Source organism: Eutrema salsugineum, unplaced genomic scaffold (assembly GCF_000478725.1).
Source record: "Eutrema salsugineum unplaced genomic scaffold, Eutsalg1_0 scaffold_10, whole genome shotgun sequence".
NCBI lineage: Eukaryota > Viridiplantae > Streptophyta > Magnoliopsida > Brassicales > Brassicaceae > Eutrema > Eutrema salsugineum.
The window spans coordinates 8,157,915-8,184,078 of NW_006256908.1; the positions used below are offsets into that span (position 1 = coordinate 8,157,915).

Here is a 26,164-nt window from a genome sequence, read left to right on the forward strand (position 1 = left end):
AGAAAGCCACAAAAAAAAAAAGAATATTTATAAGATATTTTTTCTTCATTTTGTTTTTCCCAGGAGGAAAATGTTCTATGTATTACCCTTTTTGTCCCCACCCTACTTCTCTTCACCCAAATTACATATTCTTTTTTTTTTGGTTCCACCTCTATTCCAATCTCTACCCTATTCAACAAAGAAACAAAAACAGAACCCCCCCCCCCTCCTAATCTGACCAAAAATTCCTACAGTGAAACATGAGAGGAAACAAAAAAAAGCAAGAAAACTTGGTAACGTTTTATGCCACCCATTTGATCTTTTGATGCATTGAATCAAAAGAGGCTTATCATCTCTATAAGGCGAGTTTTCATGTTGGCTCAAATTGTGGTCTCAAAGGTACTTTCCTGATGACTTCCAGATCCGACTTCCTCCAAGTGCTATTACTAATACAGTACAATCGTCGTGATACTTTCTTCGATCTCCTTGCGGGATATCCAGGAGCTCGTGAAAACCCATTCCTGTTTTTTAAACAATCCCCAAAAAAAAACCATCAATCACTAAACTAACAAACTACACGAAATTTATTATGGAAGTGTCTTTTTACCAGCTTTCTTGGCTGCACGGACTAGAAGTTCCTGTATAACATGTTGAGCAGGATCTCCGTCTGGGAACTTCTCCATGGCAAGAGAAACAACTTCCTCATTGCTTAGGTATTGGTACAATCCATCAGATGATAGAACCATGAACTGATCATTCTCTGTTAGCCGGTAGTGACGAAGGGAAGGTGTGCATGATATGTATGGATCCGTACCAATGTATTCATTTCGAAACATCTCCAGTAAAGCATCGTTCAATTTAGGCTGCAAATAAACTTTCTTTGTCAGATCACTGCGGAAAATGATATTAGTTTTCGTGATTCAACAGTGAATTACTTTGCCTAACCTGCTTCAAGAACCCTGCTCCAAACGCTCTCGTCACCTTAAGCCGTCCTTTTACTCTATCATTCACTATGCAATGGCTGTCATCGGGGTGCTCGTTTTTTATTCTTGTTACTTCCTGAGTTCAACAATAAAATTATCATGTGATAAGAATATTGCAAGAACCAGATATGATCATACAAGGCTAGTCCATAAACAAAATGAAGATCAAGTCGCTACTTAGCAAGTAAGACTGTATACTCTTCCAAGATAATACGAGACCTTGCAACTGCAACCAAAAGTTTAAGAAGATTTCAAGAGGTGAGGCTTACATCTTCGATGCTCGTGCTGTGATCTGTTGTTAGCTGCAGGGCAACCAGTTTCGTTTGCTGCACACTTGTTTCATTGTCCACTGTAGTATCCTTATTATCCACAACTGAAGCCTCCTCTCTGTTGTCTAAATCACTGCTTTTTTGTTCTACTCTTCCTGTCTCCACACTCGCACCCGCTTCTTCTACCTGATATTGTGCGACAAGAGCCCTACTATCCCCTATGTTCATTATATACACATCATCATCTCTCATCAGCGCAACCAGTAAGCACGAACCCATCAGTGCAAGCTCAGGATTTGTGTCGAGAACCTTATCAGTCATTTCTAGGAATGCTTGCTCCGTGGCTTCGAGACCATTTGACATTGCCTTCAGAACCAACTCGTGATCAACCGCACCCGTCTTTCGTCTCTTCCTCCTCTTCTCAACCGGTTCTTCTACTCTAATGTTATCTATCTCCTCCGTTTCATTTTCCTCCACACCAAATTTCCATGGGAACAACTTCCTCCCTGAAATTCCCTGTTTCGATAAACCCTGCTTCAATTTCGACAAAAGCAGCCACCTCTTACTTCCCACAGACACGGCATTGCCTGCACTGATAGCATCGTCCACTGAGAATGCAAATCTGTCAGAACCTGAAAGATCCAACGCTTCTTCTGCTTGAGCCTCTGCAAGAAGCTCCCATAGCCGTTTCCTCTCCTTGACTTCTACCACCTCTAACGGAGACGCCAATCTCTTTCCTCTCTCGTGTTCTTCCTTCTCTGTTGCTGGGCAGCTCGAACTCGCCAATTCATCGGCTTCAGCCTCAACTTTCCCTCGTTGCTCTAACTCTAGAGTACTACTATCTAACCCACTCTCATCCTTCGAATTTGTTACTGTTGGATTGTCATCTTCTTCTTCCTCCAATTCCCAGAACAAACCCTGTAACTCACTATGAACAGCTCGATAAAGATTAGCCATCAGGAATTCCGGAGCGTCGGGTCCATTGAAACCGTCGTAGATCCCAGCGAAAAGCCATCCTTGCTTCTCGAAAACAGCTAATTGCACTCTATCCTCTCCTGCTTTCCCCAATGCCCACTGTAAATCGTTCTCGCTTCCGCCACTTGCCTTTTCTCCGGCAGCCGGTGCCGCAGCTTCGACGAGAACGCCGCCGCCGTCGGGTCTTACAGTGTTTTCCCTCTTAGAACCGACGACGAAATTCGACACCGGAAGAACCCAGGGCCGTTGCTTCCTCTCCCCGAAAATCGGGTGCCAGGAAAGGCTCTTCTTCCTTTTCCGTCTCTTCTTCGAGTACACGCCACCGAGCGGCGCCGAGAAATGCACGCCGGCGGAGTTAGATCTCGAAATTTCTCCGGCAGGGTCCAACGGGCCTGAAGTCGCGCCTCTCTCGATCGGACCCGACATGAAGAGGCCGCTACGTTCCACAGGACCCGACCGATCCGGACCTAGAGGCACGGGCTGAAGCGGAAGAGCGCTAAACGACGACGTTCCTTCGAAGCCATTGGCATTGACGACACTGCTCCTCACGCCGCCGCCGAAAGTGCTCTCAGTGGCATCGTCGTAAATATCTTCGAGCTGAAGGACAGTTTTGGAATTCGAGGTGTTGGCGCTGACTGAGGCGCCGGAAATCGCTCTAAACCCGGTGTGGAGCTGCTCAGATGATCCGGAAGCTCGGATCCGACCCGGTTCATGAGAGAGAGATAACCGGAAGGAACCAGAAGGAGAGACGAATCGATCGGAAGGAAACGGAGAGATGAAGCGATTAGAAGACGGAACGTAGCAGTAAGAATGGCCTAGAGTCTCATCCAACGGCTCACAGAGAGAGTCGATCCGATCGGAATGAGTCGGATGATGCGCCGCCGACGACGGCTGACGCTTCGATGAGTGATGGCGACGGCTACGGTGACCTTGATTGAAGCAAGGTAAGACGGAGGAGAATCCACTTCCCATCACATTTGATTCCAACACTCTTTTTTTTTCAAATTGCCGAGAAAATCTTCCGAGAGAAAGAAAAAAAACAACAGAAGTTTTCTCGGCGATTTTGAATTTGCGAGCTGAAAAGAAAAAAAAAAATAGTAACATTAGAGAGAGAGACTTTTGTCGTCTTCTTTCGGATTTAAATATGTTTTCTTTTTTAAGCTGAGACGACTTTAGTGGATTTTGAATTAGCCGAAACATTGACTCTTTTTTAACTTTGTTTTTCGCTTTTTATTGGCTCGATTACGTAAATACCACCAGCATTATCTCTTAATTACTAAATCACCCTTATAATATTCTAAATACCACCAAGAGTATATAAATTTTTGCCAGAATAAATTAGTAACAAATCACTTCTGAAATACTACTTCCTGAAAAAAAAAGTCACAGTTGAACTTCTACACTTTTTTTATATATAAATCATGTAGTTACAGATTATAAATGAATTTTGACTTTGTAACTTGCTATAATTATTTTACCAAAAAAAACTTGCCATAATTAGAATTACTCGATGTGCTGACGTTATTAACTTTTTTACTTCACAAGACAGTTCCGCGTTAATAAAGTTCTGAACTAATAGTTACTTGTAGCTATAGAATACAGTTCTTTTATGTTTTCTTTATCATAGAACTAAAAATTAATCTGAAGAAAAGAATCTCCTTTGGAAAAACTATTCATTGCCTTTTTTTTTGGGTCATAGAGAAGAAAAAAGAAAAGGAAAAAGGGGAAGGGTCAAAATGGAGAAATCGAGGCTCGGGTTTAAAGGATTCTTGTATTAAGAAAGCTTTTTCTCATTTGCTTTGTTCGCGCTCATCGGTCTCTGGGACAATGAGGAATTCGCATTTATGCCCTTCACCACCCAAAAATTAGTATAAGATAAATAAAACAACATAAATCGCCAAAAATATTACACTGGTGTGGTGTTTTTCTAAGTACTCTACACAAGTCGATAAATATAGACTTCGACGATCAAAAAAAAAACTCCAAAGATTTCTAGTAGAAAAACTGATAATAATTTGGCATAATATCTAAAAGAGTGAACGTTACCTTATATGACTAAAAATTAAGACTAAATTCTCAGCGTAATTATCATATAAATAACATGGAAAAGAATATTAGTATTAACAACGTAAGAAATGTACAATTTTAAACTACAATATTCTTCAATGCATATTAGTTTATGAATTTTTTTCCAACTTGTTTCCACCATAGATTTACCTGTTCATTACTCTTCAGTCACATTACAACAATATATTCCATTCACTTTTTTCCATATAGTAGACTCCATATATATGTTTTTTTTTTAAAAATCGACCTTGTTCGTTCCTTATTTTCAACCGATTTCTATAGTTTGAAATGGTATATTCTATGAAAATTCAGCTAATTCCATTGGAATTTATATAGTTGATGAATGATTTTCATCATATTCATATGTAAGAAATTACTCATCTCTTTCTCTTTACAGCTGGTGTTTTGGGTTTTTACTTCTCCCTCTTCTCTTATATTGGTGAGTGATTTTCATCTTTTTTAATGTTAAAGAAGTGATTTCATCTTATTTCCATGTAAGAAATTTTAAATTAATGCAAGCAAACCCTTTGATAAAAAAACCGCAAAAAATTCACCAATTCAAATAAGTATATATTTCACACACAAATTTGTAATTTAAATTTTTTTTTGAGATTTTTAGTGATTTCACCAAAATTTCACCAAAAAATGATGATGGAACAAACAAAAAAAACCACGACCGTTATATATTAAATCTAGTTACTTTGTGTTAATTGTCAGACGCAGTTCATTTTTGCGCCGGTTACAAACTTACAATGCGTTAGAGATGTGTTGATGTTGCCGTTAGAATAAAAAATAAACGAGATAATTTTTTTTTTTAATTTTTTTTAATGAAATTAAATTCAACCATTAGAAATGCAAAGTTATAATTAGTAAATATTTTTTGAGAAGTAAAAACAGACTGTTTAGTTGTTTTGAAAACCTTAGACTGTTTAGTTTTCTCAGCTCATCTTAGATTTATGATATTTTGTTTATTTATACTTTTTAGTTGATTGAAAAACCGATCAAAGGTTTTATTTTAATCAACCTGTAATTATTTAAAAAAAAAATCCTTCTGGTTATGTTTTTATGCCTGATTTTCCCATGCAATAAATAGTTTTTTCTTCTCCCTTTTTATAATGATAATTAAATTTGTAGGAAATTGTTTTGCTAACTATTGTTGTTTTACCTATAAAATATGGTTTCACGTCGTTAAGTTTATACGCATTGACGACAAAAAAAATAGATGTTATTCGCATCTCATTATTATTTTCTAGTCATGTCATGCTGCTAATAATATAACTACGTCTACAAATAATAATAACATATGTTGTACTCGTTACCCTCCAAAAAAAATTATGTTGTATATTAACAGTTTATCCCATATAGTAAGACCAATCCATATCTCAGTGACAGTCCAAATACATTTACAAATAATAATATATATAAAATGGCATTCAGAGAGGTTAAACTAATCTAGTTTTTAATATCGATGATAACGTTTTATCTTGGTATGTGGACGGACATAGAATCCTAAGCTTTATCATTAATATAATAATACGCAAAATATCGCAACGAAATTCAATATCCCTATATTCATTTGACTTTTTCTTTAATCTCAAGACGATATTTGTTGTTGTTGTTCCTAACAATGTTAATATGACTGAAAATGAAAGTTGAAAGAATTACAGAGATGGTACCCTACTACTATGCTTCCTAGACAAAATAAAGAAATAAAAAACAAGGAGAACATTACACAAATTAGAATTTACATAAACTTTAACGGATCCAAAGGGACATTAAGTTGCCAAAATAGCACATGTGTCTTCTCGTAGTGATGGTGTTATGAATCTTGCGATCAATACATTTAAAGATGGTGTGTGCAGGGATGGATCACCTGTGATTATGCATAATTAACACGCTACATTTAATTTATGGTTTTTTTTCTTAACACTTGACTGATAATACGAACATCATAAGATGACTAATACAGAGAGGGATTCCAATAGGTATCAAATGAGAAAAAAGAGAAGATCTTTAAAAAAATAGGGTCAGATGACAAAGGACAGTGGCTGTTTCAGAGAGGATAAAACTTCTAAGCAAAGAAGGTTCATAGTCCAAAATGTACGATTGGTACCTATAATTTCGGGTAACAGTCAATGCAATATTCGGCTTGGCGATAACTTTTGATAAAAACAATGTCAACGCTCCAATAATTACAGATGTTAAGCCAGCTAGTTATGTTTAAGTGGTACACAAAATTACTTTTGTTTTCTTCTGTTTTCTTATTGTTGAAGTTTGTTAATTGTAACACACACATTTTAAAAACTATCTATCAAAGGTAATACATATTTTGAATATTTAGTTGATTATTCTCAAGTCTCTCAACAGATTTATAACAAGTGCTTATAAAGCTTTTCTGGCGATAGAAAGTTATTTTTTGGTAATAAATCAGCGACTAATGCCAAAAAATGCGTTTAATTAGTCTTGCAATATTAATAAAAAATTGTGTAAATAAGTAATTAACAGTTATGCATATAGAACTATAAATAACGTACAGACGACAAATTGCACTCATAACAAAGTGAATAATCATGCACTGTATGTATTAATCAAAATTAAAGTAAATTAAAAACTTTTCATTCCTATTGATAGATATGGTGATTATATATGTACTCTTTTCAATAATTATGACGGATTCATATCACAGTGCACGACAAAGTGCATGTTTTCTTACGGGAAAAATAAAGATACTCCTCCGTGTATTCATGTCAGCTTATGATTATGGTCAGTCTATGGTTTTTCTTAATGAAATTTCTGCTACTTAATTACATGAAAACTAGTCGTAATAATGGATGGGGGACTTAATTACGATTAGGCAATCTAGGGTCCACGGAAGGGAAGATCAAAGAACAATAGTCAACGAGGTGTTGACAAGTGGAACCCACCTCGTAGACTCCTTCGCTGAAACGACGTCATACTTGTCGGATTCCCTTTCCCGCTAAGACTTCTTGTCTTGTCCCCTTTCCTTTAAAATTATTATTTTTGTTTATTACTTTAATACTTTTTTTTGTTCATCAAGATTTTCAGACTTTTGTTTCAATTTAGGTTACAGATATTCAAACTTATCCAAGATTCAGAATATAAAATCTAAAAAATACTTCAAGTAATTGATTAGAGTTTTGCTAATGTGTTGTCCTACACTCTTTAGACATCTACCTATTTTACGGATAGTTACTGAAATTATTGTTTATCATATGTCAGTATGTAACAGGAATGCTAAAAAAAAACATTATATAAAATCATACTTACCTGCTTACTCATACATTCACACTGAAAAACCTCAAAATAATAATTTAATTATATTATATGTATATCTTGTAGATAACCGAGAAGTTTGACTTTCCCTTAAAACGTTACGTGCCGTCAAGAATTGGCAAAGTCACTCCAACTACTACTCACACATCTCACAAGTCACAGCCAAGAAAACCCTTTATTATAAATACAAGTGTTTATTATTCAGGACAATGCAAATCTGCAATTTTACCACGAAAAACCTTGTGTTTAGGTAAAACTATTCTTCATTAAGTCTGTAAAAGCAAACGTTATTTGAATTTAAATCAGAAACGCGTTTACTTTGATAAATGTCCATATTACCTTAAAGGAATGACTTTTATGTTAATCCTGCATCTAATCCTAATTCCATATTTGTTAGACTTTTGAGTTAATTTGTTTTTCTTGAATTTAAATGGCAGGGAAATTGTCAAAGGCAAAAAGCGTCAGCTACCCACTGAACCACTAGAAAAGCAGATTTGGTTACTGAATTTTATTCACACCTAAGGCTCATCAAGTTTGATGGGACCTAAGTTGACTTAGCACTCATTTTCACACACATAATAATAATAATAATATCAACATTCTAGTACATATTTCAAAACACGTATCTTACATTTTTTATAAGAAAAAGTAATATCAATATTCTAGACTTTCTAGTACAACCACTGACCATTGATCATGGAATTAAAAAGATTAGATCTCATTTACATTAATAGGAATTTTGGTCTCAAGTACTGTAATGCTTTGTGTCGTGTCTCAATCTGGCGAGACAAAAGCACTAATCTTTTCTTCTGGTTCCATATTGGGTACAAGTTTTGTTCGAACCGTTGATGTGAATCTTAACATGTAATGGTTTCGATGCAAATTTGGATCATATCTGGCCTGCTCGTATGTCCCGGTCTATTCGTTCTGCATTATATGTACCCGGAAGCTCTCTAAAATCCTCGTTGAATATGGAATATGCGCTGCGAAAGAAAGCATGAAAAAAACACCAAACTTATTCAGTTCCTATAGTCAAAAGAGAGGATTTTTCATAGCTTTAAGACTCAACAAATAAGACTACTTGCAGAATCTTATGCTTCCAGAATCTTAAGATTATTTTTTTTTCCCACATCTCCAAGTTAACAAGGATGTTTACGATTTAGATGAGTTTAATTTGGCATCTGGATAGCAGCAAACATCAATCAGAGAGAGTCATATAATATCACAGCCCTAAATGGAATGAATTGTCATGTCTCAGTAAGATCAACGAAAGGCTAAAGCTTTAGAAATGAAAATCATACCTGACATCACCGGGTTGTCGTTTACCAAGATTAAGCAAAATGATTGAGAATCCAGTCCCTAGTATCTGAAACCCATCAAAGGAAACAAAAGCAAAGCGACTAGTTAGAAAAATTGAGCCAAGTGATCAGTTAGATATAATATTTCTGTACACAAGACGTCTTTTGAATGCATATAAAATGGCATTGCAAAAACATGAGACCTTCTCAGGAATCCAGGCATTCAATATAAAGTGGACTTACAAATATAGGCCCAAGGTCCCAGCGATGGGCAAGAGGCGCCAGGAAAAACCACAAGGTGATAATAACCCACATCTTTGGACTTAGAGAGAAAAGTCCCATAAGTATGATATCTAGACCATCACACAACACAGATCAATGAGCTATTGTTTCAAACATTCTTGGGAAGTTGCGAATGATGCGTTTGAAAGATTAAAGAACTCACCGGGAAGCTTCAACTTATTACGCAGAAAGTAGTAGAGCTTCCTCTTCCACCGATTTGCTGACGGCGGGAGCTGAAACTTCTGCAGTGCCAAAAAGAACCAAAAGAGATTATAGAAACTAAAAAAACCCATTCTTTAAGAGTTAACCACCATATCAAATGTCCATAATTTACCAATTCATCGTCATCATCATCATCATCATAGGTCTCAACTCCAGCTGGTCGCTTTGGTACGACCGCAACGATCAAGGAATCTACACAAGAAACCAAATGCATAATCAAATACACATTCAAGAAACACAAATAACTCTTACTCTCTAAACCTTTCAACAGAAGCTGTACCTTCGTTCTTGAGCGTAACGTACAGATCATCTCCATCTTCCTCGTCTTGCAGTGTCTTTCCACGCAGAATCATCCTCAAATTTGCGACGGGAAATCGACCCTTTTCCGCAATCGCATTCCTCAAATCACGGACCTAAAATCAGCCAAATGATCAATCCGGTTCTTTACACACAACATACATAGCGAGATAAAGAAGAAGAAGAAGAAAAGGTTCATACTTTGATATGAGACGCCACTCGAATTCGAGATGGCCGAGATGGGCCGATGGTTTTGTGTGTGATCTCGACGGTGCCATCGTTGGTCGAGTCAGGGCTCGTTTCTTCGATTGAGTTCATTATATCCCACTTTCTACCAATCTTTCTCAGACAATCAACGGGAGATTGAGGATTAGGGAGTCGAATTGGGGATTGAAAACGGAGTTTGTTTTCTCACTAGCTCCTCCGATGACGGAGAGTCGATTTGAGTTTTCAATATTCCATATCCGCCCCAACATTCTTTATTAATTATACTTTTGCTCTGAAAGATTTCAGATAGTTTACCAAAACTTTCATGGCATTGGGCATTGGATAGATCATAGGTCTTTCTTTAAAACATCTGTCATAAAATATTTGTTTGATATTTTGAATACCCATGTATCAAGAGTGTGCACACTTTGTCGTTTTATTTGGTTGAAACGATCGCATACTCGACGGCTATATTTCGCTTTAACGAACACCATATTTCGTTCTAACCAACACCATATATTACTTCATTGAAAGCTAGAAGATTTCACAAAGGAAAAAGATAAGTATAAGGTATGGTCTATTCAATTCCATCTAAGTATATAAGAATTAGCCATAAATTTTCTTAAGAGTACTTCTTTTATGGATTTTAAATCAAAATCAATTGACAATGAGTGATTGACTCATATCTTTTAGAATTTGTTTTTTCCTGATTTTTCCTTTAATTTAGACATTCTCCCATCGGCTCTCTGCCTTCGAGTGTATAATCATCGGCCTCCATGACCATATTTTCGACAAGGGTTATGATAAAGAGTAATCACGTAATTACTTGATGATTAAACAAGAAAACTCTAAAATGATAGAATAATAATGTGCATAACAAAAAAATACAGTTCGTCTAACAGTCACCAAATTCACTTTATTAAAGTCTAGACAATTTTATGACATTTTTTGTATATTACAAAAGATTATGGACCGAATCCTAGGATTAGAACCAAAATATATAGCAGAGTATTGTTCTGCTCCAATTACTATTTTATCTTGTGATTTCTAGACTTTATCTTTAATATTTTTTTGAGTCGACATAAGGACTCATGATGATTTCATAATTTTGTACTTGATTTAATTAAAAAAATCATAAGTATTGTCCATTTAATTTCATCTAATTTTATTACAAAATTTTCGTTTATTGGAAGAAAGAAAAGAAAAAAGAAAAGTGTGAAAAACATTTAAAAGACACAATTAGTTTCTATGTTGGGGCGCTTAATTGTTGTCATCTGGGATATGACCATTAATGGAGAACAAAAACTTTGAAATCATGTAATTGGTTTCGAGATAAATAATCAAAGCAATTTTGTTACGTTTCTCCGTCGCATGATGCTTCGCCATATTCTAGTTACCGAGGCACCCTTCGGGAACTCTAATACAGAAACAAACTTTGTCTCCTGGCTTCACAGTTGGTGCACATTTTCCAGTACGAAATCGTTGCTCGTTGCATGAACGCTGACATCTTGCAAGACCACTCGGTTTATTACAAGTTCTAAAAGGATCCATTCCGCTTATCCGAGTACTGTTAACGCACCGCCCTTGCTTAGCCTGTAGTTGAGTTTCTCCTATCATTTATTTTCCAATTAGTAAGAAATATATAAAATCTTTTTATAACATAATTTAGGTAGTTTTATTTATATAGATAAACACTTCTTAAAATATACACATGTTATATATATATATATATATACTCAAATCATTTGGTTTTCCATTTCCTTTCTTATGTTAATTTTTGTGTTTACTACTGAAAACAAAAAATGAAAAATGAAACAAAAAAACCAAAGGTTTAACAGTTGAGATTTTTTTTTTTTGTTTAAGAAAATAATTTTGCATAGAAAAAATTCCAAATGAAAAGAAAAAAGGTTAATAGTTTGTTCAGATGAAATTTGCTCAGAATTTCTAAGGTTATGGGGTTCATTTGAGGATAATAAAAATTAAAATTAAACAATAAAAGAGGCGTTTGTGAGATTCTTATTAAATATACATTACCTGGCGAAATCAACAAGAAGATCATCAAAAAGGTGATGAAACCAACTACAATTACACCTTTGACCATTTTTTGCTTTCTATTTCTTGTTCTTAACCCCTTTGATTGTGATGGAATACTTAATATTGTATCCAATCATGTAATTGTTGTATTAACCGAGAATGTGGGCTATGACCGATAAATTGTATAGATTTTGAATTAGCAAATATAAAGTACTGATATACATTGATAATTCAAAATTAGTTTTCAAACTTTGTGAAATTTAGATGTTATAACTCATTTTTAAAATGAATGTTTATTAAATTCTACTTTTCTTAAATTTATATACCAAAATTTCCATTTAGGTTAATCGCGTAAATACTTGACAGCATTATTAAAAGCTTAAATGATACTAGAAAGTGTGCATAATAAAAACTACATTTCGTTCTAACGAACACCACATTTACTTCACTGAAAGCTAGACGATTTCACAAAAGGAAAAAAGATAGGTATGCTCTATCAAATTTTATTTGAGTATATAGGAACTAGACACTAATAAGGACAAATAATTTTCTTGAAGAGTCCCAAACTTAAAAAAAAAGGAAAAAAGTAATTGCAAGAACATCTTAGTAGTAGAGAAGGTCTGGGTCACACTTTTCATTCACACCATAGACATAGGATGAGGCCTACAATTTCTGCCTTACATATAATAGGTAGAATAGAACACAGTAAAAAAAAGAAGACAGATAATCTCCTCTTTACTGAGGAAGACAAACCACAGAGCAAGAAAGAAGTGAGAAAGAAGAAAATATGGCACTGAGAATGTGGGCTTCTTCTACAGCAAACATTCTCAAGCTTTCTTCTTCTGTATCCAAGTCCCATCTCTCTCCTGCTTTCTCTATCTGTAGATGCTTATCCTCAGGTTATTGTAATAGTGTTTGTAATTTTGTGTTACATAGCTTTTGTCTGAAATTGTTGATTGGTGTCTTTCTTTTTAAATTTTTTTGTTTTGCTTTAGTGTTGGAGGGATTGAAGTATGCAAATTCACACGAGTGGGTTAAACATGAAGGCTCTGTTGCCACCATTGGCATTACTGACCATGCTCAGGTAACAGAGGCACTACCTTGTGTTTCTTGTGATATTTTCGGTTCCAAATGAGAACGATGCTAACTTCTGGTGTTAAACCATAAACCCGGCTAAGATCAAAGTATATCTGTTACTGATACATTTAGAACTTGAAAAGAGTTTAACACTTTGGACAATGTTATAAAGATGATAGATTCGTAAGATGATGAATGGCTGAATAAGAGGAGACATGATGAGACTGATGTTGCAGGGCCATTTAGGTGAAGTGGTGTTTGTGGAACTGCCAGAGGAAAATGGTTCAGTGAGCAAAGAGAAAAGCTTTGGAGCAGTGGAGAGTGTGAAGGCGACAAGTGAGATCTTATCACCGATCTCTGGTGAAGTCATTGAGGTTAACAAGAAGCTCACAGAATCACCAGGCTTGGTATGGTTTTAAAAGTCTTAAGGGATCATAGAGTAGTAAGTTTACCTCTCAGGTGGTTACAACATATAAAGCAAGTTGATTTGCCAACTGGTATGTTGTGTAGATCAACTCAAGCCCTTATGAAGATGGTTGGATGATCAAAGTGAGGCCAAGCAGCCCAGCAGAGTTGGAATCTTTGATGGGTCCAAAGGAATACACCAAGTTCTGCGTGGAGGAAGACGCCGCTCACTAGGAGGGTTTCTCTGTCTCTATGTTACCAAAATGCCTTGAAAAGTTCATAAAATGTGAATAAACCAGTCCAAATCTACCAATTCTCATGCTTATTTCCTCTATTCGCATACACTGTGACCAGCATCACAACATAAGAATTCAAGAAGATGATGGAGAGATCTAACAAACACACCGATGAATGTATGTAATGTTTCATTGATTTTTCAATCACAAACATATTCTTATACATGAGAGTCTATAGCTCTTCTTTGTTTAACATATAGAAGAAGACGTTATAACAGTCACCATAATTTACTTTATTGAAGTCTATATAGAAGAAGACGTCTCTGCTTCAGCATATTCTAGATACCGAGGTATTACGGGCACCCAGCTCGAGGTATACTACAGTAACAGACTTTGTGTCCTGGCTTTTTTTGTGCCTCGCATTCTCCACTAGTAAATTTTTGCTCCTTGCATCCACGTGTACATAATGCAATACCATCCCGTTTAGCACAAGTTTTATGAGGGTCCATTTTGCTAATTACACGCAGACGATTACTTTTTTGACAATCCTCCGGCGTAGGCCAAAGTCCAGGGATAATTATCTGAGTTTCCCCTGTCATTTATAATGAAGTTAATAACTGATTAGTAAGAAATACTATGTAATATCTTTTCATTAAAATGCATAATCTAGGTTTTTTCCTTCGAGAGAAACATTTCTTAAAATATACACAAATCATATGGTTTTCAATGTTTTCTTACAGTAAATTTTGCTAGTGAAAACAAAAAGAAAAACCAAAATTTTAAAAATTGAGATACTTTTTCTTTTTAAAGAAAACAACTTTGCAAAGAAAATTCCAAATTGAAAAAAAAAAACAAAAGTTAATAGTTTGTGTGTGTTTGGTGTTTATAATTACCAAGTGAATTTTGTCTAGAATTCTTAAGGATCTGAGTTCATTTGAGAAAATAAAATAAAATATAAATTAAACGATACAGAGAGACCTTTGTGAGACTCTTATGAAATATGCATTACCTGGCGAAATCAACAAGGAAGTCATCAAAAATGTGATGAAACCAACTACAATTACACCGTTAACCATTTTTGCTTTCTATATTTTGTTCTGAATTTCTTCCCCTTTAATTTTCGATGGAATACTTAATATTGTATCCAATCATCTAAATATATAGATTTCAAATTTTTTTTTTAAAAAAAGAAAGAAAAATATTCCGTAAACCATGCTTCTAAAATAGTTAAAGATAGGAGGGAAAAAGAAAAACAAATTCAATGGACTACATATTTCTCCATCTTAATTGCTATCTATAGATAATTCTATGTTGTATTAACCGAGAATTTGGCTATGGCCGATAATTTAGTTCTAGCGACACCACATTTACTTCATTGAAAAAGGTTGACCATTTCACAAAGAAAAAAAGATAGGTTCGGTCTATTAATAAAAGTATATAGGAATTATGGAAATTCCCTTAGCACAATAGTTGATAAAAGGTTCATTATATTTCGAAGAATGTGATTTATTAGTAAAGATATGGTATTAAGAAGGTTGGCTTCGTCTACGGCTGTAATGCGTTCTCCATTTGTTGATATTTTTCCTCAGGTTATTGTATTAGTGAAACAGACAATTTTTGACCAATTGCTCCTTTTTTAAAAATCATAGCCCACAAGGCAAGTTAGGTCTCTATTGGTTGTATCTACCTTTGACTAAACTGTAATAATCCAATCTGATAAAAATTGGGCATGAAAACACAAATAACGACATATGGTAACATACAAAAGAAAATTGACACACAAAGCACATACATATATGCACACACACACACATACATGAATGAACAGAAACAAGACATAACTTTCCAATGAAGATCAAGCTAAAGAAGCTATGGGTCTCTTTAATTGTGGTTTCTATGATCACGACCTCGGCTTTGGGAGACTTTGGAGGACAATTAGTAAAGAGATTCTACAAAGAGAGTTGCCCATTAGCTGAAGAAATCGTGAAGCATAATGTGGAGGTTGCTATTCTTAGAGATCCTCGTATGGCGGCTTCTCTTCTTCGTCTTCAGTTCCACGACTGCTTCGTCTTGGTAAGAAATCGTCCCTTAATCTTACACTCTTTCTCTCTATGACCATAACATTTTCAAGTTGTTTTACAGACTCTAATTTTAGCCTAGCTAGATTGTTTTACCGTGTTTGGTGTTTTGGTGTTAGGGTTGTGATGCGTCTGTGCTCTTGGATACACATGGAGATATGTTAAGTGAGAAACAAGCAACTCCAAACGTTAACTCACTGCGTGGGTTTGAAGTAATCGATTACATAAAGTATCTCCTTGAAGAAGCTTGTCCTTTAACAGTCTCTTGTTCCGATATCATCACCATAGCCGCTCGTGACTCTGTCTTCTTGGTAATTTCCCCTTTAGGAATGTTTCTGCTTTAAGAGATACCTAAAGTGGTCAATTTTTTAATTTCTAAAAATGGTATATCAGAGAGGTGGACCATGGTGGGAAGTTTTGCTAGGGAGAAGAGACTCATTGAAGGCAAGCTTCTCCGGCGCAAACCAATACATTCCGGCACCAAACTCTTCCCTCGACAGTCTCATCGTAAACTTCAAGCAACAAGGCCTCGACATTCAAGATCTCATCGCTCTTTCGGGCGCTCATACAATAGGTAAAGCGAGATGCTTGAGCTTCAAGCAACGCATTGCTCAACCAAACATGGAACAAACGTTCTACGTCGACGAGTTCAAGAGACACAGCACATTCCGACGAATCCTACGGTCACAGTGCAAAGACTCTAGCCGCAATAACGAACTGTCACCGTTGGATTTACAGACACCAGCTTACTTTGATAACCATTATTACATTAATCTTTTAAAGGGAAGAGGGCTGTTGATTTCTGATAACGTTTTGGTCAGTGAAGATCATGAAGGAGAGATCTTCAAGAAGGTTTGGGAGTATGCGGTGGATCAAGATCTCTTCTTCCAAGATTTTGTGGAATCAATGTTGAAAATGGGTAATATTAATGTGCTTACAGGTATTGAAGGTGAAATTAGAGAAAATTGTAGATTCGTCAATGTCTGAATCTAAAGAGTGAAAACATTAAACTTGATTTGGGATAGTCAAGCACATGTTCAGAGGATTTTTCTGCCACAACACAACTTGTGTTATTGCAATTTCGCTCAAGTATGAAATGTTCTGTCAGATTTTTTTATTGAAGTGAGGGATAATTATTTGTTCCGGATCAGTACAAGATCTTAAACTAAGCCAAATTTCCAAAGTTTGGTAACTTGTAAATAAACGCAATTCTGTAATTAAGTTTATAAATAGCCTAAATTAAGAGAACTTCATAATTTGTCCATTTAAGTTCTGCTAAAATTATCTTTTTAAGACAATAAAATTCTGATAAACTTATCTTTAAGACACAAAAATTCAGTTTAAGGATTTCTTCTGGGCATCAGTTTATCATAAAGTTAGCATCAAGATGATTCAGACGCAAATTACCCATGAAATATAATTTCATCATCTGCCCAATAGATTAAAAAACTTTAACAAAACAGCATCTTAAAAGTTAAAATCAACAATAAAAAACACGAATCCTGTTTAAAATCATAAATTAAAAAACTTTGAATCTGGAATCAGTTCTCCAAGGTGAATAAACATCAATATAAAGTCAGTCGCAAATTACCCATTTGTTATATGAGATTCATCATATTCACAGATTCAATAGAAAGAACTTTTTAAAATAAACGAAAAACCAAAATTAAAAGGGATTTTTATTTTGTTTCAGAGTCGATCAGAACCTGTCGAGATATCACGATAACATCACAGAATGTATCAGTGGATTGACAGACTTGTGAAATTTCTATCGTCACCTCGACTCAAATTCTCCTAAAATTTTAGAATTGAAAACCAATAGCAAAATTTTGAGAAAGAATAAAAAGACCAGAGCTGCGAATCAATAACAGAGCTAAAACACAATCGAAAAAGATGATATTTGCTCTGTTAAAGAAGTTTACGACACGGAACACAACCGGCGTTTCTTTCAATTATGACCAATGCGTTTATGTATATGTATATATATACTAGTTGAGACGGTATTAAAAGAAGAAGCCCTAATTTTATTCTTATTATTTTCTTGGGCTTTTTTGGACTGGACAAATGCACAGATTTATTTAGTTTTGTATGGGCTTCATACAACAGATTTTTGCTTGTGAAGCAGGGAACGTTGTATTGACTCCCTTTTGAGGTGATGGATCTAGTGGTAGTGAGATGATATATCAGACTTAGAAACTTGTGTATACCATAATCAAAATTGGCTCAAGATCAATTGGTAAAATCCATAATGAGTTGTGGACCAAATAAGAAAAACCTAAGCTATCAGAAGACAAGAGCAAGAAAATATGGTGACCCAAGGTTAGAACATAAACCAGGATTATAAAACCCGGTTCTAAACCGACTAAGAACATCAAGAAAACGTTTCAAATGAGACGCAATGAGACGGAGATTGAGGTCAAAGGAAAATGCTACTGACGGAGCTATCATCATGGACACGCCAAATCGTCTCACCAAGAAGATTAGCCACCGATAAAATTGTCAACTGCGGGAAGTAATTCTTCTCAGCTACTGGTAATGTGTTTGTCACTATCACTTCTTGAAGCAAACCCCCTGATAATCGCTCTATCGCAGGCGGGCTTCCATTGATTCATTACAAAACAATAGAAAAGCTTCAGAAAATAATGACTTTGAGACTGTTCTTGAACAACATATCGGGTATTGTTTTACCTGAAAACAGCGTGCGTGCAGCATGCATAGACCTCACGAGCACCCTCCTGGTGTAACAAAGCTGCTCCTTTCACAATGGTTCCTGAGTTAAAAAAAAAAAACAGAAGAAGAATAGTTCAAAGAGGATTCAGAAATGAAAAAGGAGAACGGGTTTTATATGATCTTGATGGGAATAGGAAAAATTGGAAGCTTGATTTGTCGGTAACATGTTTCTTGGAAAGAGTAAGATTAAGCAACCTCCATGCTGTTTTGTACTAACCAGCGGTATCAATCATATCATCAACCATTACTGCCACCTTCCCTCTTACATCACCAATTAGGTTCATGACCTGAAAGGAAAGTATATAACATGTGAACTTGAGGGGAAGCAACATGTGTTGTTGTTGAGCAAACGCTGACTTTGAAAGAGAAGGAGGTGAACTACCTCAGCAACATTGTGTCCATGGCGCCTTTTATCGACAATGGCAAGTGGTGCATCTGATAATTTCTTTGCAAAAGCGCGTGCTCTGGCTACTCCACCAACATCAGGAGAAACCACTACCAAATCCGCTGAGGAAATCGACTTGCTAGCAAGATAATCAAGTATCACAGGCTGAAAAAAAATTGAACGCGTAACGTGTTAATAGGTTCATACACAAACAGTGCGTAATGAGGAGAGACCGTAGCTATCAAGAACGTAGCTTTAGAGGTGTACCTGGCAGTACACATGGTCGACTGGAATGTCAAAATAACCCATTGACTGTCCTGAATGAAGATCACAAGCAAGAACTCGATCTGCACCAGCTTCGGTTATAAGGTTAGCAACCAATTTTGCAGCAATGGATTCACGCCCTTGTGTCTGCAAGCAGAAAAAAAAGATACACAAGATGATTTTTTTATAAGCAAAGATTACAGAATAGAGCTTCAAGATATCAAGAACCCTCCATATCTGGTCAAAGCAGGTAATGTATTGACCTTCCTGTCAGCTCTTGCATATCCAAAATACGGAATCACGGCTGTTACTTTCTTGGCTGATGCTCTCCGGCAAGCATCTATCATAATCAAAAGCTCCATGAGATTCTCATTTGTTGGAGTACAAGTAGGCTGCACCAAATAGACGTCGCATCCCCTAACGCTCTCTTGTAGCTGAACGTAGATCTCTCCATCAGCGAATCTCTTGATGTTAATCTTGCCAAGATCCAAGCCCATATACCAAGCAATTTCCTGAGCAAGTGCTGGATTTGCAGTGCCAGAGAACAACTTCAGCCTGGTATTGGTTCTGTTGACCGATTTCTCCATCCGAGCAGATTCCAAGAAATTTGGAAGTGTCCTCTCGTTAATAATTGGGATACTGGGATTCCCATTCCCCACATTCAATGACTCGTGCAGATCGCATTTCTAGCAATAACAACAACAAAAAGAAAGAAATTTTTTTTTGGAATTGTGGTTTATTCAAATCACACAAACCTTTCACTACCACCCCAAAAATCTCTTTTTTTTTTCTCCCCACCAAGAACACACAAGCCAGGAGTTCATAAAGTAATTTATGTTCCTTGATAGTAAACTAAATTCATCAAACGAATCCATCCACTTATCTACATGCCATTGGCAGAAGAAACGGCCTTATTATATAGCAACATTCGCAGAAGCAAACAAAATGCTGAGGAAAGAGACAACCCTTGTAGCTGATGCACCTATCAAAACCTCAGTGATTCAAACTAGACCAGATGGGTAATAACAAAGGTCCACTCAATCTAGGAAGACTAAAGAAGAAGGATCAAAAAGCAGAATAAACAACACTCCAATTCTATGAGAAGGAAAATGCACAGCAATTCATATGTTAACACGAGAACTGCTTACAACACAAGCGATGACAGAGTTCCGGGAGCGATACTGAGAGGTCGTGAAAGAGAGAGACGAGCAAGAGGAAAAGAAAGTCGAAGACGACGAGGCTAAGTACGATGGCGTCTTAGCGGCGGGAGGAAACGACAAAGCCAGCGACACCATTGAATATATGTCAGCAATACCTCACTTTAAACCACCTCTGGCTGAAGCAGAGTATTAAACTCTCGCAGAACAGATTCGGGAAACTAAGGTTTAGGGTTTAAGGATTGATGAGAGTAGAATGAAAGGAAGAAGTTAAGAAAAACGCTTTATGGTTCTCTTCTTCTTCTTCCTCTCCGAGTTTGTGTGAGACTCTTTCTCGAATTTGGATTTTTCAATTTTTTTTTCATCTCTGATAAAAACAAATAAGAAATGGTTTGGTTGGTGTGTGGAAGTCGTTCATAAACGACGTCGTTTTACAGGCATCGCGTAAATAGTAAATTGTGGTCGTCCGATTAATGGATTATGGACGTCTGGCTGAACTTTCTTGGAATAACTTTCAATACAATTCAAATCAATTTAAAAACCTTGCTCCTATTGACCAAATCTACTTATGTCACATAGATTTTGTATTAACATAGAATTTTTGAATTTACTATGTGTATCTGCAATATATTAACATTCAATCCACTTTTAGCCGAATCAGAGTATTGACTTAAGAAAATAATAATCGTAAAAACAAAAACAAAAATGGTGGCAACAAAAATATAATAGAAGAACAATGATCTCACTTTTGTTTATTGACTACAAAGTGGAATTGGAATTTCTTGGTTCGATTTTTTTTCTCTTTTTGGTCACGAAATTTCTTGGTACAACAAGCATAAATAATTAGCGGTTAATTCCTCGTGCCCATAAACTCTTCCGATCCGAGGTTGGTAGCTCCGGTTCACAATTGGGTTTTTCAAAAAACCAAACCGGACCAGAAAAATGATCTTATTGTTTTGGTCTAATCCATCCTCTTGTGCAAAAAAAATTAGAAGCTAACAATGGCGCTTCTCGAAGCTGCTCTCTCCATCCTCTCCTTCTCTTCTTCTTCTTCCTCAAAACCTTATCTCTTTTCTAGACAGTCTAAACCTGCCGCATTAAGTCTTAGAATTCCCAGTAATTTCTCTTCCGTCTTCTCTCTCAATGTCCCTCTCGGATCCGCCGGATTTAACTCGCGGCGGCTCGTCTCCGTGCTCTGTTCCGTCACAGAGGAAGAAACTTCGCCGGACGAGAAGACTGAGGAAACCCAGAAGTCTAATCAGAAAAGGAAGCTTTTTGTATTCAATCTCCCTTGGTCTATGAGCGTAAATGACATCTCCGAACTCTTTGGACAATGCGGGATGGTGTACAATGTCGAGGTCTTTTTCTATTATTTCTGGATTCATCGATATTTTTTTTGTTATTGCGAGGTGGGTAACCTAAACTTTGAATAATTCTCAGATCATAAAGCAAAAAGATGGCAAGAATCGAGGGTTTGCTTTTGTAACAATGGCTTCTGGAGAAGATGCTCAAGCTGCTATTGATAAGTTGGATACTTTTGTAAGCTCAAACCATGTCCCCCTTTTTGTACTGTTCTATCAATGTTCTTCCGTTGTGTGTTCTTTATCCAAAATCCTTTAAGATTCTTCTCTGATTGAGTGTGGATTGGTCATTTTAGTCGGATAATCTGGAAACACTAAAGAAATGAGAAGTTTCATAACAGATTAACTGCCATTGTGTTGAATTGTTAGCTATTTTTCTCCATCCTCTATACTAAACAAGCTTCTATGCTCTCTGTTTTCAGCAAGTCTCAGGGAGGATCATAAGGGTAAACTTTGCAAAAAGGTTCAAGAAGCCTACCCCGAAACCTCCTAACGCTCTTCCTTATGCTTCCCCTGGAGAAACCCGTCACAAACTCTATGTATCCAATCTCGCTTGGAAAGCAAGATCAACCCATCTCCGTGAGTTTTTCACTGCTGCAGATTTCAACCTCGTTTCAGCTCGGGTTGTTTTCGCAGACCCTCAAGGAAGAGCTTCCGGCTATGGCTTTGTCTCATTTCCTACAAGAGAAGAAGCCGAGGCTGCAATCGCTAAACTCAATGGGAAGGTATAGAGTTTGCATATGAAAGTTTGTTTCTTTCTCTTAAACTTGTAGAGAGTTAATTACTATGTCGTTCATCTATAGGAGCTAATGGGCAGACCTATCAGTCTTAAGTTTAGCTTGAGAAGCGCCGGTGAATCTGAAGATGGTAACACGATAGGAGACAACAATACTTCTGAAGAAAAACCCGTAGATGGTAACACAATAGAAGACAACAATACTTCTGAAGAAAAATCCGTGGAGTGACTTTTATTGTTTCTCAGTTCATTCGTCAGGGAGATCTGACTACAGATCTTTATTACAGTTTTGTATATCTACTGCTGAAAGAACACACAAAAAAATGGAATTTATTGGTAAACTAGACTTCAATCTTGCTACTGTATGATGAATCACCAAGCCCTCTCCCGTATTCTGCAGCTTCTTCACACCGAGTAAAGTTCATCGAACGAGACACAGCTTCCTGTTTGGTAATGTCTTCCTTTCATCTTCACATTGACATCCACCGTCTTAACCATGAAATGTCCGGTAGAATGTGACCTTGAGAATCGCCAAGCCGAGGCTTCCATAAGTCTTTTGCTTGAACTAGCGGTAGGAGGGTATTCCTCGAACGGGACACAGCTTCCTGGTTGGTAATGTCTTCCTTTTATCTTCAAATTGACATCCTTCGTCTTAACCATAAAATGTCCTGTAGAATGTGACCTCGAGAATCGCCAAGCCGGGGCTTCCATAAGCCTTTTGCTTGAACTAATGCTAGGAGGATTTTCTTCGTCATGGTTTAAGTCCTGAATAGTAATTGTGACAGTGTTGTGCAAAGATCTATGGCTTCCAGATCCGACCAGTCCTGGGTCTAGCTCACAACGGCAAACAGGGCAAGTCTTGTGTAACTCAAACCAAAGATCAATGCAACTTGAATGAAATCCATGACGACAAACCGTGATGAGCCTAATGGTGTCTTCATCTGAAAACTCTGACAAGCAGATAGCGCATTCTGTCGCGTGATTTTTCATTGTGGCAGATGAATAGATGAACACAGGGAAGGATCTGATGATAAATGGGTCGAGGCCGGTGTTTTCAGGCGGAGTGGCCACATGAATCAGGTCACTGTAAGGTGTTCGCTGAAGGGTCCAAGCTGAAAACAACCGATTCAGAAGACATCGCCAGAAGAATAGAGACAAGAATCCGGCGACAATTACAAAGAGAAGTACGCCGGTTAAAACTACAGTGACGGGCATGGAAACGCTAGGGAAAACATCAGTGTCTGGTATTGTTGTTGTTGACGCCATTTGAAGATTGATGATACGGCTGGATCAGAAACACTCTAGATTCCAACTAGTTTCACAAATTTCTTGGCAAAGAAGAAATGTTTGTTCTGAGAATTGCTTGCGGAAAAAGAAGGGAACTATTGTTCTATGTTAGTAGAGAGAAGTGTGGGGAAAGGTAGTGGCTATGCCATAGTCACATCAGTGGCTTTACTTAGCATTTTTGAGCGAGTCTTTTGTGACAATTAAAAAAAAAATACTCTCTTAAACTCTTAACAAGTCGCACGAAACAAATCAAAATACGAAAAATGTAATAAAAAATTCTGACGTATGGAATCTGAAAAAAAAAAAAAACACAGTACGATAATAATTTAAAATTTTTCATATATGAAAAAAAGGCAGGTATCACCGGTTTACAAGTTCGAAAATGTTTTAGTTCAGTTTGGTCTGGTACAAGATCAGATGTATGATTGGCATAGGAGGAGAATCAGATGATACAACGACAAAAAAGATGAGTTATTTTTCTTTGTGGAGTCACAATCTACAACAACATACAGTTACATCTCCAAAAAGCTATAGCTTTGTCATCAATCTGTTGAAAGGCAACGACTTTATTCAATATCGTCGATCCAATCACCATAAACCCGACTGATTTTATCCGGTCCTTTCCATTTCCGTTGAGTTCTGACCCCGTTAGGTTTCTGAGTAACGGCACTAGATGACCGTTGGGGCGGGACTCCAGGAGAAACAAGGCTAGTTAGTGTGTCAGCTTGTCCTGTCTGCTTTGTGCATGGAGTGGCAGATGTTCCGATCTTACCTTCTTCTTCGACGAGTCCCCCACCAAATCTATGCAACTCTGCAAAACAGCATCATAAAGACTTAAATTTTTAGCTACCGACTGTTGAAACTTTCTGCATTCCATGGATAACAAGAAGATCAAGAACTTGTTCCAATGAGAAACTGATAGAAACATTTTAACCGTCTCACTCGATCCACTCACAGTCCTTAAACCTTCTTTAACCAATCTATTCACCAAGATCCATCGATCACATTTTCTTCAGGGGGATCAAGTTTAAAAACTGACCAAATGGCATCCATTGTCCATTGAAAATACTCAAGAACACACTAAAAAATGTTCAAATACTCATTGAAAATACTCAAAAAAGATCAAACTTTTCTTCAGGGGGATTAGTTAATGGATGCTGTGTATGCCATTACATATAGAATTCGACAGAGGCAAGCTAACAAAGCTAGTTCTAGTGATCAAACATTATCTCCCAGTCCAGCAATACAGCATCCATTAAGTAACACTCCAGTGACACTCTAATCTCAAAGTTCATCAAGCAACACTGATTAAAACTCATTTCTATTCAGCATTTTAAAGCACATCGGGGTTCATTAATAAACGAGAAAAGGCCGTAACTTTTACCTGCAGCTCCATGAGCAAAATGGCAGTTAGCACCAAATGGACAATGCCCAGTGATCTCCCACTTATTGCAAACCCTTGTCTTCCAATTTGGAGGTCTCACAATCTGAGCAACATTATCTCCATCCCCAGCACCAGAACCATGAGGGCCTAAACTAATCACAAAGCTTTCTCTATTTTTTAAAGCCTCGTCGTGTAGAAACGTACAGCTTTCTCCGTACGGACATCCCTCTCCGCTGTAAAACTTCTTGCAATGTCTTCCTTTATACAACCTTCCACTCTCCGCCGGGATCTTAAACTCATCTCGGGTCTCAGCCGTCGTCTCCTGCCGATCCGGCGGCGGACGACGGAGCTCCTCTGCGCTGTGAGCAAAATGGCAGCTGTTCGCGGCGTACGGACAAGTTCCGGCGCGGAATTTGAAGCAGAGCTTCGTCTTGAAGAACGATTTCCCGATGTCGGAGAAGGAGGAGGAAGAAGAAGGCGGAACTCCGCGAGTTTTCTTGCTCGGCGACTCTGTATCATCGGTGTTCACCGTTAAGACACGGCTGTAATCATCCTCATTGGCCCAGACGGAACTGTCTCCGGGAAAAGGAAACCGATTCTCCGGCGGAGGGTCGTTGGTGGGTATCACGTGAACTGCATCGCTGCCGGAATTCCGCCGATGAGTCATCACGTCGACCAAGAAACCCTAAATTAGTAGCTAAGGAGCTCAAATATTCGATTCTCGAGTATAAAAATCAGAGGAAAAGCCGAGGAATTTCGTGAACCCACGAGATGGATGATCTAGAAACACATTTGAGTTTCAAAGAAGAGGGAGAGCAAGAAATGTTGGAAATTAAAAACCGAAGATAGAGAGACTCTTTGTAGATGAAGAGGGAAGTAGAAAATAGAAACAAGTAAGCCAATCAAAATCTTATAGTAGCATTTATATAAGGATCAGAAGGTGATTATCTAAATGGAATTAGTGGTCTCAGAAAAATAAAACAAAGAATGTTCTGAAATTGGTAAGATATTGGTCATTTGGCTTGGTTGTGTAACCTGATAAGAAACATTACTGTCTAATTTAAAGTTAAATTCGTTTAATTAAAGTGTTAATTTTGGAGGAATGAAAAGGAAGTTCTCTTATAATTGACCAAATATTTTAAATGCATGTTTCACCC

The 26,164-nt window shown here is 37.0% G+C and overlaps 8 protein-coding genes and 3 non-coding genes across 11 annotated transcripts; 3 read left to right on the forward strand and 8 right to left on the reverse strand.

The window, feature by feature from the left end:
* Nucleotides 1-81: 81 nt before the first annotated feature.
* On the reverse strand, nt 82-3,268 carry LOC18027081 (protein phosphatase 2C 29). Its single transcript, XM_006410630.2, has 4 exons — nt 1,232-3,268; nt 925-1,038; nt 587-842; nt 82-500 (listed from the first exon to the last, which is right to left on the reverse strand). The coding sequence occupies exons 1-4, from the start codon at nt 3,176-3,178 to the stop codon at nt 373-375; spliced, it is 2,445 nt and encodes an 814-aa protein (XP_006410693.1). The 5' UTR covers nt 3,179-3,268; the 3' UTR covers nt 82-372.
* A 4,884-nt stretch (nt 3,269-8,152) lies between these two features.
* On the reverse strand, nt 8,153-10,128 carry LOC18027082. The gene is made up of 7 exons (XM_006410631.2): nt 9,868-10,128; nt 9,650-9,782; nt 9,482-9,561; nt 9,311-9,389; nt 9,109-9,218; nt 8,869-8,933; nt 8,153-8,550 (listed from the first exon to the last, which is right to left on the reverse strand). The coding sequence occupies exons 1-7, from the start codon at nt 9,982-9,984 to the stop codon at nt 8,457-8,459; spliced, it is 678 nt and encodes a 225-aa protein (XP_006410694.1). The 5' UTR covers nt 9,985-10,128; the 3' UTR covers nt 8,153-8,456.
* A 2,458-nt stretch (nt 10,129-12,586) lies between these two features.
* Nucleotides 12,587-13,706, forward strand: LOC18027083 (glycine cleavage system H protein 3, mitochondrial). The gene is made up of 4 exons (XM_006410632.2): nt 12,587-12,806; nt 12,903-12,991; nt 13,221-13,391; nt 13,495-13,706. Exons 1-4 carry the CDS (start codon nt 12,695-12,697, stop codon nt 13,621-13,623), a joined length of 501 nt encoding a protein of 166 aa, XP_006410695.1. The 5' UTR covers nt 12,587-12,694; the 3' UTR covers nt 13,624-13,706.
* A 1,744-nt stretch (nt 13,707-15,450) lies between these two features.
* On the forward strand, nt 15,451-16,826 carry LOC18027084 (peroxidase 20). The gene is made up of 3 exons (XM_006410633.2): nt 15,451-15,698; nt 15,823-16,014; nt 16,097-16,826. The coding sequence occupies exons 1-3, from the start codon at nt 15,474-15,476 to the stop codon at nt 16,688-16,690; spliced, it is 1,011 nt and encodes a 336-aa protein (XP_006410696.1). The 5' UTR covers nt 15,451-15,473; the 3' UTR covers nt 16,691-16,826.
* A 229-nt stretch (nt 16,827-17,055) lies between these two features.
* LOC112081762 lies at nt 17,056-17,141 on the reverse strand. The gene has a single exon (XR_002896683.1). It is a non-coding gene; the product is annotated as a small nucleolar RNA Z101 (small nucleolar RNA).
* A 95-nt stretch (nt 17,142-17,236) lies between these two features.
* Nucleotides 17,237-17,329, reverse strand: LOC112081761. The gene has a single exon (XR_002896682.1). It is a non-coding gene; the product is annotated as a small nucleolar RNA Z101 (small nucleolar RNA).
* Nucleotides 17,330-17,398: 69 nt separating this feature from the next.
* Nucleotides 17,399-17,486, reverse strand: LOC112081765. The gene has a single exon (XR_002896686.1). It is a non-coding gene; the product is annotated as a small nucleolar RNA snoR14 (small nucleolar RNA).
* A 407-nt stretch (nt 17,487-17,893) lies between these two features.
* Nucleotides 17,894-20,569, reverse strand: LOC18027085 (ribose-phosphate pyrophosphokinase 1, chloroplastic). Its single transcript, XM_006410634.2, has 7 exons — nt 20,231-20,569; nt 19,346-19,768; nt 19,086-19,229; nt 18,816-18,983; nt 18,651-18,720; nt 18,392-18,473; nt 17,894-18,300 (listed from the first exon to the last, which is right to left on the reverse strand). The coding sequence occupies exons 1-7, from the start codon at nt 20,375-20,377 to the stop codon at nt 18,120-18,122; spliced, it is 1,215 nt and encodes a 404-aa protein (XP_006410697.1). The 5' UTR covers nt 20,378-20,569; the 3' UTR covers nt 17,894-18,119.
* A 650-nt stretch (nt 20,570-21,219) lies between these two features.
* LOC18027086 (28 kDa ribonucleoprotein, chloroplastic) lies at nt 21,220-22,688 on the forward strand. Its single transcript, XM_006410636.2, has 4 exons — nt 21,220-21,597; nt 21,680-21,778; nt 22,023-22,325; nt 22,404-22,688. The coding sequence occupies exons 1-4, from the start codon at nt 21,241-21,243 to the stop codon at nt 22,563-22,565; spliced, it is 921 nt and encodes a 306-aa protein (XP_006410699.1). The 5' UTR covers nt 21,220-21,240; the 3' UTR covers nt 22,566-22,688.
* Nucleotides 22,689-22,729: 41 nt separating this feature from the next.
* Nucleotides 22,730-23,745, reverse strand: LOC18027088 (RING-H2 finger protein ATL28). The gene has a single exon (XM_024147965.1). The coding sequence runs from the start codon at nt 23,600-23,602 to the stop codon at nt 22,742-22,744; it is 861 nt and encodes a 286-aa protein (XP_024003733.1). The 5' UTR covers nt 23,603-23,745; the 3' UTR covers nt 22,730-22,741.
* A 236-nt stretch (nt 23,746-23,981) lies between these two features.
* On the reverse strand, nt 23,982-25,863 carry LOC18027087 (zinc finger CCCH domain-containing protein 12). The gene is made up of 2 exons (XM_006410637.2): nt 25,008-25,863; nt 23,982-24,434 (listed from the first exon to the last, which is right to left on the reverse strand). The coding sequence occupies exons 1-2, from the start codon at nt 25,672-25,674 to the stop codon at nt 24,190-24,192; spliced, it is 912 nt and encodes a 303-aa protein (XP_006410700.1). The 5' UTR covers nt 25,675-25,863; the 3' UTR covers nt 23,982-24,189.
* Between the last annotated feature and the right edge of the window lie 301 nt (nt 25,864-26,164).